The sequence below is a fragment of the Rousettus aegyptiacus genome, unplaced genomic scaffold, assembly GCF_014176215.1.
Source record: "Rousettus aegyptiacus isolate mRouAeg1 unplaced genomic scaffold, mRouAeg1.p scaffold_m13_p_6, whole genome shotgun sequence".
Lineage (NCBI taxonomy): Eukaryota > Metazoa > Chordata > Mammalia > Chiroptera > Pteropodidae > Rousettus > Rousettus aegyptiacus.
This window is the reverse complement of record NW_023416309.1, coordinates 104208709-104220829: the sequence shown is the minus strand read 5'-3', so window position 1 is coordinate 104220829 and position 12121 is coordinate 104208709. Positions and strand designations below refer to the sequence as shown.

The window sequence follows — 12121 nt, the reverse complement described above, 5'->3', positions numbered from 1 at the left end:
CAGGATATCCATCGTCATCATAATCATCTCAATTAACTGACAACGTCTTTGCACCTCAGACAAATCACCAACTTGTCCAAGCAAGAGCCAGTCGGCAGGGAATCAGCACGAGAAACTCCGCCGTCCAAAACCTGCCTGTCTGTCCGGTGCCGTAGGCCTGACTCAGCTCTTTAAAGCTACTTCTGCTTTGCCTCTCTGAGCTCTTTTTCCAATCTGTAAAGTGGAGATGATAAGAGAATCAGTCTCAGAGTCAGTGTGAGGATGAGATTAGATAAAAGGAGGCGACTGGCCTGCCCGGCATGTGGTGGTTAACAAATAATGGATTACTATCTCCAGTCCTGGTCCTGCCACATTCACAGCTCCTGCCCCACACCACTCTCTGCCCACTCCGGCCCACCACCTCCAGCTTTCGTCCAGACCGCACCCCGCCAACACGCGCATGCTTCTGGGCCTCCGTGTCTTCGCTGTCCACGTCCTGTTTCCCGGGACCTCCAGTCTCTCCCATCTGCTTCCCTACCTCAGATGGAAGTAAATCTCTCCCTCCCCGAGGGTTCCTAGAGAAAGGTCTTTGTACCTTCAGGAAAGACCTTGCAACTGTAAGACATGGAGCAGGAGACTCCCCCACTGCTTCCTCAGGCCTCCGCCTTGTTTCATACTTGAGGAAACTGGGGCCCGGAGGCCATAGGTGTTTGCGTGTGGCGGACACTCGGTGTTAGCAGAGTAGGGGCAAGGATCCAGGTCTCCTGTTCCTTAGGTCGCCCCAGACCACACTGACAGTGCGTTCGATATGCGTGGCCTCTGTGCTTTCTTCACATGGCCTGTTCTCTGCAGCTGAGGTGCTCCATCAGCCCTGGTCCTTTCCACTCCTCTAGCTCAGGCCTTCACCCCGCAGCCCACCCGCCTCCTCAGGAGATGACTTCAGCTCCATCTTCACCTAGAAAACAGTGCTGTCTGGAGGGAACTCCCTTGACTTCCCGCCCTGCCCCGGCTGCAGGCTTATCTGCCTCTCCACCCATCCTCCCTGCTTCCCTCCGCTTCAGACATGTCTGCCTCTGTGCCGACCAGGCCCGCTCGTCCACCTGGGCCCCGAGCCCAGCCCTCGCATTGCCCCCCAGGATCTCACTCTGTCATTTATTTAGCTTTCACCCCACTTTTAGTATCTTCCCTGCTGTGCCCCCTCCCTCCCCTCCTTTCTGACTCTTTCCCTTCAGTCTATAGACAAGATTGGTAGCTTTTGTTTTTTCAACCCACCCCCTCCATTTATCTCGTGTCTTCTATCTTTCCATTCCCTTCCTTAGTGAAATGTCTCCGAAGGCTGGTTTATACTCACTGTCTCTGCTTCCCTGCCTCTCCGTCACCTCTCACGCAGCAGCCTGGCCGGGGCCCCCGCTGGAATCCTCTCACGCATGCCCTGATGCCAAATGCCATGGACATGCTAGCCCTCAGCTTCGCGGTCCTGTGCTGCCTTTGCATGAAGCCTCCTTCCTTAGCCTCCTAGACCCTCTTCCCTGGCGTTCTCTTGTATCCCTGACAAGCCCTCCTCCCTTCCCCCGGGGACATATGGGCTTTCTGGGGTCTGAACTCCCTGCCTCCTCTGCTCTCTGCAGGCTCCCTGGTCGTATCCTCTCTGGGGTTCGACGCCCCCTCTCTACACCGCCACATACTTCCCTGGTCCAGCTGAGCCCTGGCCTCTCCCCTGAGCATGGTGTGGGGCCAGTAGGTGACACCTCCTCCTAGTCACCTCTCAGGCCTCTCACCATGACTTTTTTTCACCCTTTTACCGGCGTTCTCTATTTTACTTGCTGGCACCTGTATCCTCCTCGATACCTAATCCAGGAACCTTGCGTTCTACTCTTTTCTTCAAGCCCCATATCCAAACAAACAAGTCTTATTTTCTTTTTCAGTTGTAATAAAATACATATAACGTAAAATGTATTTATGATTAATGATATTTAGTACATTCATAATGTTGTGCAGACATCGCCACTGCTAATTCCAGAACCTTTTCATCATATCCCCAAATAAGTCCTTTTGCGTCCACTAAGTATTTCCCAAGTCCGCCCCTTCATTCCCACTGCACCTGCCCTAGCTCAGACCTCATGAGCTGTCACCCGAACCCCTGTCCAAGCTGTTTGTAAGCCTCTGGTCTCTTCTTCCAGCCCAGTGTCATCCTGTCACCCCGCTCAGGATAAAGACCCTCAGGGCAGAGGCCACCTCGGGAGCACAGCAGGCAAGGCCCTCTGTCCTGGCACTTCCCGCCTGGCCCCTCCGGCCCCACACTCTGGTTCCCGTAACTGTGCCCAGATGCTTTGATTTCTCGTGCCCCGTGCCCTGGTACATGTTGTTCTCCTGCCCTGTCCTTGGCATGGTCCAAGGCTCAGTTCAGGAGTCACTTCCTTCAGACTTTCCTGGGCCTCTCCTGGGCCCTTCCTCTTGGTGTCTCCATCACTGTACCCCAGTTATCTGGGTCCTCATCAGCCTGCACAGTCTAAGACATCAGGGATGATTTCGTATGCACCTTGTAAGCCCAGCACCTGACACAGGTGCTCAAGAAATGTCTCATTGAAGGGGACTTAGACTGAACTTGGAGATGCTTGAGATTCACGGGAGAAAATAGGCCAGCATCAGCGGGAACTCCATGCTTAGTGGCTCCCAGTAATTTTCCTGACAATAGCGGGTGGTTCTTCCTTCTCTCCCCTCCCCTGCCCCACCTTTCTTTCTGAGTCATTTCCAGGTTGAGGGCCAAGTGGCCTGCTGAGCCAGAATGTCTCATCTTCCGAGGGAGCATTGGCATCCGCTGACTGGCGGCCCGAGGTAGAGGGGAGCAGGCCCCTTCGTTTAGGGTTTGGGGATTTGGCACTGTGGCCCCTGGGTGCCCTATCTGTGCTGTGCTCCTCCATCAGCCTTTGTCCCCCCAGGTTGAAAAGATCTGACCTCTTAGGGCTATTTCGCAGCTCATGATTCTTTAATCATGACAGTTCTAAACCTTTTGGGTTCTGTAAGGAGAGCTTTGGATCCTCTCTCCAGAAAAATCCACATTTGCACATAATCAGAGGAGGTTCGTGGGTCACCTAACAGCCATGCAGGAACCTCTAGGGGCCCAGGTACCTTAGCAATCACTCTATTCTATGAACACACAGTAATCCGATTTGGCTATTCCTGGACACAAAGAGGGTAATGTTTTCTATTTTCTGTATTAACTTAATAATCAGGTAGAGGTTTTTGAAGATCGGTTGGGTGGTATGTTTGTTATCTATTGCTGCTTAACAAATTATCCCCAACATAGTGGCTTAAGACAACAGTTTATTATCTCACACAGTTTCTGAGGATCAGGAATCTGGATGTGGCTTAGTTGGGTGGTTGTGGTTCAGGGTCTGTCAGGAGATTGCAGATAAAATGTCAGTTGGGGTTATGATTATCCGAAGGTTAGTCTGAAATGGGCGATCTGCTTTTAAGCTCACTTCTGTGGCTATTCCTTGGCACGTGGGCTTCTCCATAGGGATGCTCGTGACGAGGCACCTGGCTTTGCCCAGCGTGTGTGACCCCAGAAAAGGAGAGTGACCAGGACAGAAGTTGCGATGTCTTTTGTAACCTAACTTCAGAAGCGACTTACCAGCCCTTCTGCAGTATTTTCTTGCTCACGAGACCAACCCTGGTACGATGTGGAAGGGGACCACACCTGGGTGTGACCGCCAGAAGCAGGCAAGGCTCACTGGTGCCACCTAGAAGGCTGGCCACTGCAAGGGCCCTGCGGCCGCTGTTTCTGTTGAGGTTTTGTGTTGAGCCCTAGAGCTAGATTCTTATCTTGAAATTCTTATCTTGTCTTCCTTGTCTGTTCCAGCCAGCCACAGACATGTGAAGTTAGCCTATTAAGTTGAGCGAACAAGCCGAGTTAACTTATTAAGGAGACGTGTGTTAGAGTTGCTTAGAAAAGCAAGATGCTGATGGGTATCATCCTCTCTAAAAAAAAAAACACCAGCTGATGCTTCACCCAAGTGTGCATTAAAATTGTTTAAAAGCGGCAGGACTCCTACAAAAAGGAAATGAGCAAGGCCCAGTCAGTAGGTTGGAAGGCCTGGAGGAGGGGAGAATTGTAAATTGCAGATTGCGAGCTCCGGGGGCGCAGAAAATGTGCCAGTCTCACTCTTCCCTGAACCCCCAGTGTTGGGTGTGGTGCCTGGCACAGGGAAGCCCACTTACATGTCTGCTGCATGAACGGTGTAAGGAAGAGGGGAAGGGGTGGCATGTCAGCCAGGGGCCAGGCATCGAGCGGCACGTGCTCCGCCCCTTCGGTGCCCTCAGCCACCTCGGTTCAGTCATTGTTCGAAATTAAAATACCAGGGAAGGCAGGTATTAGTGTTCCCGTTTTGGAGGAGAAGTGGTAATCCCAAGGGGTAACTAACTCCCAGCATCACCCAGCTAACGGCTGTGGGTTTGAACCCGGGTGTGCCTGACTCGCTTTCTTGCGGTACCCAGCTCCGTGTCCAGTCCTGGGCATCGCCAGCCATGGGTGTGCGTTTCATTCGGGATGATGCGAGCAAAGTCGCCTAACACGGTGGATGACTTAACACTGGGCATCTGGAGAAGTTGCTATACTAGACCTAGGAAATTAAAAAAAAAAAAAAAATGGTTTTCTTTTGAAAAAATTCTCTAGAAATATGTCATTGAGATAGAGCTTTAGCAACCTCAAGACACAAGAGTTGGTTTTATATCCATGACTGACAGAATCTAGCTAACATTTTTCATGCTCTTCACTTGTGCCAGCAACTGTACCTCAAGTACTTAAACTCAGGTTCCCATGTACACTCACAATTATTGTGTCCATTGTATGGATAAGCAAACTGAGGCTCAAAGAAGCTCAGTAAGTTGCCTAAAGTCACACAGTTTGTGAGCAGCAGCATGGAACTTGGCCCAGACAGTCTGGCGCCAGACTTGTGCTCTCTAATATCTCCTGCTAGAAACAGCCTGGCTTAAAATGAGGGAGGGGTAGCGAGACCTGCCTGGCCCTGCCTGGGAAGGGACCATATCAATCAATGGGAAATAAAATATGGTCCAAACGATCTTCTGCACTGAGAGGTCACCCAGCTGGCTCCTCAGCTGACAGGAAATAGAGAAAAATGGAAAAGGGTGTTCTAAAGACTAATGCTGTGGGAAATGACTTGAATTTAAACCCTCACCTTGTTTCATCATCTCATGGACGGATCGGATGCCTTTTTTTTTTTTTTTTTGTCAAAGTAATTGTTTAGAAGAAAGGGACAGGTGTGGAAGGTTTGGGCTGTTGTATTCATTTAAAAACATGAGACATTACAGACAAATTAAATTCTAAATTGCTGGGAAAAAGTTTGGCTTTGTTAAAAGGGGAAAAGATAGTTTTTACCAATGTCTCTGGCCAGCTAGCTCGCTGTACCTTTTCTTATTTGAAAACTGACTTGAGACCACTTATAAAAATTATGTATTGTTGTTTAATATAATTCAATGAGGGACCATAGCAAGGTGGCCCAAGCATGCAGATTTCTGGAGACCTTCCTTTGTCTAAAAATAAGGAGATTTAGAATATCTAGGAGGCTCAATAAATATACATTAATCAGGCACAGCCCATGAATATTTTTCTCTTATCAAAGTATCTGATGAGAATTGAACTTTTAGGAGCCTTGCCTAAACCATGTGACACTATTTTGCTTGAACAACACCTGCTGTCCATTGTCCCACACCATCTCTGGACTCTGAAGTCCTCATGGGTTACGTAAACTTTGGACGAGGTTCTTGCTTGGAGCTGCTGTCTGTGTATGGAGAGTAACATCTTGTGTAAAAGAAGAGGGAATAAGACTCATCTTTGTATTTGCTTATAGATGCATAAAGAGTAACTAAAAGGATATCCAAAAAACTAAAATCAATGGTTACTTCTGCAAGAGGAGGTGGGTACTGGGTGGATGGGACCAGGAATAGGGAAGAGACTTTATGCTATATCTTTTTCTGTATTTTTCTTTTATTGGACTTCAAGTATGCAGAAATGGATTGATCATAATAATCCTTGGTTCATAGCACACTCTCATCCTCGATCCATACATAATTGCATTTCGTTTTATTTATATGTGTTTTTAATAACATAACGAATTCCTAGGACCCCACCACTCAACCCAAGGATTAGAACATTACCTATACCTGTATCTCCCTGTGTGCTCCACCCAGTCTTATCTCTCTCTTCCCTTCAGAAGTGACCACTATCTTGCTTTTATTATTATTATTATTATTATTATTATTAACTTTATGTCCATCCACCTTTTAAGACTTGCATAATTTGAGATAATTCACAGTAGGCTCTCTGGAGTTTTCTCAAAGACATCATATCATCTACCTTTGGAGGTTTTGAAACATTTGACTGCACTGTCCACTCAAAACTTTAAATAAATATTTAATACCTTGTGATTGTTTTATTCGCACTTCATAGTCGAGACAGGAGACCGACAAAGCATACCAGGTACAGTAGCTTTCAACCCCAGGTCCTGAAGCCAAATGGGTAGGTTTCTTGGGAACAAGCATGGCGGAGGTTTACGGGGGACACATGTAAGAGTTTCGAGGTTTCGAGAGGCTATACCTGATTTTAAGGTCATGGACTTTGGGTACATTTCCCCCCAAACTCCTCACATGTTACTCATTCTTTCTAGCCATATATAGACAGTGAGATGCTTGAGGCTGTTTTCGTGGTAGGAGTTTGGATAGTGAATATTTTACAGTGCTGATCAAGTCCGAGTCCATGTGCTCAGGTGATGAACCACAGGGAAGGCAAAGCTGAGGTACTTTGAGGGGCATCAAGGAACATAACCAGGTAGGCTGTAGAAGGACCTATGGGCAGGACCAAGAGGATCCTCAAAAGACAGACCTGCCCTGAAGCTTGGACAAAAGTTTTGATCAATGAACATGGTCTAGAACCTTCTGGCCTGGAAAATTTTCAGAGCAGTGTCCTATCGCCAACCAACCAACAGACAAAAATACTTATTAAATAGCTAGAGAGCATCTAGTTTTAAGCTATTCATCTTCCCATCGGCCCACCACTTTAAATAAGTTTCAAAATGTGACCTCTAGTCTGTTGATAGTCTGTGGTTGCTGGATATTAGATGCTGGATGACATGGGCCAGAAATGATGCATTTGACTAGTCGAACTGGTGCCTGGTTTCTGGCAGAGGTTGGGTAGCTAACTGGGTGTCATAGCTGCTCTGGGTGCTGACCAGAGAGTCCCCTCATCGGTAGGGGAGAACCTGTGCTCTTTGCTTCTCAATGGCAGATGAGGATGGGGACTGCAAGTGGCTGCCTCAGAAGTGGTTTCCAGTCTTCACCCATCTGGCGAGGACTCTTTGAGTTCATCAGCTGGAAAACACCAGCTAGGACTGTACTAATTCCTTTTCAGGCTTGGGTGAGAAAGGAAATTTCCTGAGCATGACCGCCTGATTTCAGAATGGCGGTAGCTGTCATTTATCATTTATGGAACAATTACTGTATGCCAGGCACTGTACTGGGTGCTTTCCTGCTCCACTCCTGTGAGTCTTGCAGTAACCTCCTAAGTATATATTACCGCCCCATCTTACAGATGAGGAAGCAGACCATGGGGAGCTCAGTCATCCAACATCACACAGTAAGTGATGAACCAGGACCTGAATGCTTCTTCTAGGGGCCATGATGGGGCAGCGTACAGGCTGCACATATCTATGGACATGTTTAATTGTCACACTCTGAAGACCACCACCTCGTCTTGGTGGGAATATTAGCAGCTTAGTACCAACTGCCTCGTGCTTGACCCACTACCCAGAGTGATTACCTGCCTGGCCCCTGTAGGCATTTGGGACCCCTAGACACTGTGCTGTGCGGGATATGATAAAACCAGTAGGATCACCAGGACAATGTTGTTTCTGAGATAACAGGTGTGTCTGCCCTCCTTCTCTTGGCATTTAGCCTTCACCATCAACAGCATCCACATGGAAATCTTGCCATCACATATGGTGAACAATGGGGAGAACCTGACCCTGACGTGCATCGTGGATATCAGCACCACCTCGCACGCCATGCCTCAGCACTGGGTACTCTTCTATAAGGATGACGTGCTGTTTCACAACGTCTCCTCCATGAAGAGCACAGAGAGTCATTTCATTCCCCAGGCCCGGGTTTACAACGCAGGGTTATACAAATGCACTGTGATTCTGAACAACAAGGAGAAAACCACTATGGAGTACGAGGTGCTTGTGAGAGGTGAGTCCCTGGAATTGAACGTAGCTCAAGCAGATAAAGCTAACACGTGCAATAGCAAGACAGTAATCGAATGCATAGTAGCACTGGACCAGTTACTGGCCCATCCATCACCCTTTACACTCATCTGCCTGGAATTTTCCTAACCCGATGTAGGCATTAGACATGCTCCAAACATGCCAGGCTATTTCTCACCTCCTTGCCTTTGCACATGCCAGTGCCTCTCCTGGGAATACCCTTCATCTTATCTCCTCATGAACTGTGATTTCTCCTTTAACGTTCAACTCAGTGATCTCTTCTCTGACACTTTCCCAAGCAAAAGTGATCACCCCCAGGGTCCTGGACCTCACATCTCATACGCTTCCACTACACCCAGTAGTGTTTGTATAAAGGCCATTGGGCCAAGTGTTGACATTGAATTTTGCAGTGATTCTGCCTGGATTCCAACCTGGGCAAGTCCCTGAACCTCTCTAAGCTTTAACATTCTCGTCAGTGAAATGAAGATAATTATTACCCAGTTTAGGGAATTTCGAGAGGATTAAAAGATACCGTGTAGGCAAAGTACTTAGCCCAAAACCAGCACATGATGAGTTCTCAGCGAATGGCAATCATCGCACATATCTGTCTGCTCCTCTGCACTGTGGGATCGTGAGGAAAGAGATAGTGTTTGGTCTCTTTTTGTATCTCAAAGAATCTGACTCGCAGAAGGCACTTCATAAATGATTAAAATAAAACAGATGAGAAGAGGAAGAAGAAATGGATGGGGGTAGAGAAACAGGAGAGAAATCACTGTGGGAAATTTGGGTTCAGAGATATAGGGGTTTGTTCATTCATTCATTCATTCATTCATTCCCTCATGAAGCATTTCCCAAGGCTACAAGTCAGGAATAAAACAGTGCAAGACATGCAAATGCACGAGGCAGGGCCCACCTCTGGAGGCCACTGCAGTCTGGTGGGGGAAGAGAGACATTTAAACAAATAACTACCATCTATTAGTTATATGATCTGAGTGCCTTGGGAGCACAGGGCAAGGGCAAACAATTCTGCCTCGACAAGTTAGAGAGGACTTCCTGGAGGAAGGGACGTTGGGTCCAGATACCGACGATTGTAGAGGAGCTTGCCTGATGCTGAAGCGGGATAAGGACAGAGAAAAGGGACGTGGTATGAGAGTGAAAGAGCAAAGGCTGAGAAAGGGGTGAGTGGCCGGCAGAGTTCCCCTCAGTCGTATTCCTCAGCCTCTTGGAGTCTTCATTTCCTGTCTCTAAAGTAGAGATAACTAGGTAACTACACGTACCCTTCAAGGATATTTTGTTTTGAGGATTCAGTGGGATAGTGCACGAAGTGTGCTTAGTAACCGAGTTTTAAATGAACGGATGGCCCAGCTTGGCCAGGCCATGCTGAGAAAAAAAAATAATAATAACCCTTTCAGCAAACAGAAAGCAGGAAGAACCAGTGGGCAAGTGTTTGGGGGACACTTTCCTTTCATAAGTATGCAGTCTCCGACCATTTGATCAGTCTTTGAGGCTCGCAGTAGAGAACATGACCGCGTTATCCTCCAAGCCATTTCCTCCACGGGTGTCCTGTGGGCAGTCAGGGGGCATGGCCAGCCGACAGCCCTTCGTGCTGCCGGGGCCAATAGCCACAGGGATGCAGGCCAGCCCTTCTCCATCTCCACTGAGGACAGGGGAGAACCAACGGGTCTGGGCAGATTACATTAGTAAAGAAGAAAGATTGGCAGGCTAAGAGTTTAGGAAATGTATGTTGAAGAGGAATGTACTGGCAGGCTTTTGACATTTAGGGTAATTTTTCTTAAAACTTGGATGATTTAATCAACAGAGTTAGTGAATTCAGCCCTCCGCTTCCTTGACAGCTGCTCCCATAACTATCATTTCTGCTTTTTTTGTGCATTTGTGATCAGAACAGCCATTTGTAGTATCGTTACTTCCAGGAATAAGAACTACCCCTTATTAGGCCCTCGTGAGATGAACGGTTATAGGCGCTTCACTCACAGTTCATTTCACCCCTGTAATAGCGTGTGGTTCCTCCCATCTACAGGTGTGGACACTGGGGCTCAGAGAGGTTGAGTGGCATGCTCGAGTTTCTCAGTTCATCAAAGGCAAAGGCAGAGTTAGAACCAAGATCTATTTGACTCTAAAGTTGACCTCTAATTCTTGATTATTACAATAGGTCTTTGAGGTAGGCAAATGGCAGTTCATCCATTTATTAAACATTTATTGAATCTCTACTCTCAGCCAGGCCAACCATCCATCAATGGGTAAGAAACAGTCCCTCCTTTGGGGGAGCTCAGCACGAAGCCAGGGAACACCTTTACAAACAGCGACCACCACAGGTGACAGTAGTGGTATGAACACAGCGCAGGTCTCCTTCCCAAGTGGATAGTGCTCCATCTCTGAACTGAGTGGGTCCAAAAAAAAATGAAGATTCGTGAGTCATTGTGACCGAGTGAGGTGGCACATCCAGAAAGAGGCAGGTTTAGGATGCAAGCAAGTCTATCTGACTTCAAGGTGGAGCTTGTGTCCACCAGACTGTGGGGCCTGGACAGGGCATCTACTCTCAGCCAGGCTTTGCCAGATCCTCCTAACCTGAGCCTGGCCTACCACGCAGTGTACCTTCCCCTCCACCCCTTTCTCATGTTTCTCAGAAAAAGCCGTTCCCCATGCATATGTGTGCCCTGAAATGCCTGCCCTTAGCCCCCAACTCACCTCACCTGTCCAAATAACACCCTCTCTCCAAGATTTCTCTCAGACTTGTTCCTTTCTAGAATCTTCCCTGACCCCCAGGCAAAGAGGGCCTCCTTCTTTCCTTACTGCACCCTCACTCATTGTCTCTGCAACATACTCCGATGCATAGTTATTGTCGGCTTTGCTTTTTGAACTGGGAGGCCATGCATCCCTCTCTCCTACCCCTTCACCCCAACTTCTAGCTTTGAAGTCAGACAGACCTGGGGTTGAATCTCAATTCCAAGACCTGATAGCTATGAGCTTTTGGATGAGCCTTGAACCATTCCAAGCTTCACCTTCTTCATCTGTAAAATGGGCATAATGTTATGTTTTATGCCCACTCAGGAGGTTTAGTATGAGAATTACACATAAAGTCAATCCTAGCTCATGGCTGGCATCCAATACAGTATAAAGTTTTGTTTTGTTTTTAACTATCAATTGGGAAGACAGTGGTATTATATGTCAAAAGCATCAACCACATCGTAAACATATTTTATAATTTTCAAAGTACCTTTTGCAGTGCTAGGCACCTACAAGCTCAATAATTACCTGGTAGGTAGCCCCAGGTATTCTGGGACTAAAAGAAAAGAACCGTTAGGTCAACCACCGTGACTCAGCTGCGTGAGGCCTGTGCCACTAGGTCAAACTGATTCTAATGGACTGTCTCTTTCCCCAAAGGAGTGTCCAGTCCCATAGTGACGCTGAACAAGAAGGAGGCGATCGAAGGTGGGAACGTGATGGTCACTTGTTCTGTCCCAGAGGAAAAGGCCCCAGTACATTTCACAGTTGAAAAATTCGAACTGTCAAATGTCAAAGCTGTCAGGCAAAAAAAAGAAAAAACTTCTCAGAACCAGAATTTTGTGATGCTGGAATTCACAGTCGAGGAACAGGACCGTGTGATAGTCTTCTACTGTCAAGCTGCCATCATTTCTGGGAAAAATGTGGAGACCTCCACACGTGCCAGGAGCGAGCTGGTCACTGTGAGGGGTCAGTTCTGCTTTGCTTTTTTTCATTTTTTCGGGCTCGCTGGGTCGGTATGGGGAGAAAGAGCCCAGGATTGGAAAGGGGCTGGTGGCTTCCGTCTGGGTTGCTGTTCTCAAGACCATTTTCAATCACTTTAAGTCCCTAGTTTTCAAACTTTT

General features: G+C 47.6%; 1 protein-coding gene across 10 annotated transcripts in view; it reads left to right on the top strand.

Annotated features, from left to right (window-relative positions):
• PECAM1 (platelet and endothelial cell adhesion molecule 1) overlaps positions 1 to 12121 on the top strand; it is a 70460-nt gene that overhangs the window by 19782 nt on the left and 38557 nt on the right. For all 10 annotated transcript variants that reach the window (XM_016128892.2, XM_016128919.2, XM_016128884.2 and 7 more), the window contains 2 exons: positions 7948 to 8241; positions 11658 to 11966. In XM_016128892.2, coding sequence (XP_015984378.2) covers positions 7948 to 8241; positions 11658 to 11966 — 603 coding nt within the window. The remainder of the gene's footprint in view (positions 1 to 7947; positions 8242 to 11657; positions 11967 to 12121) is intronic.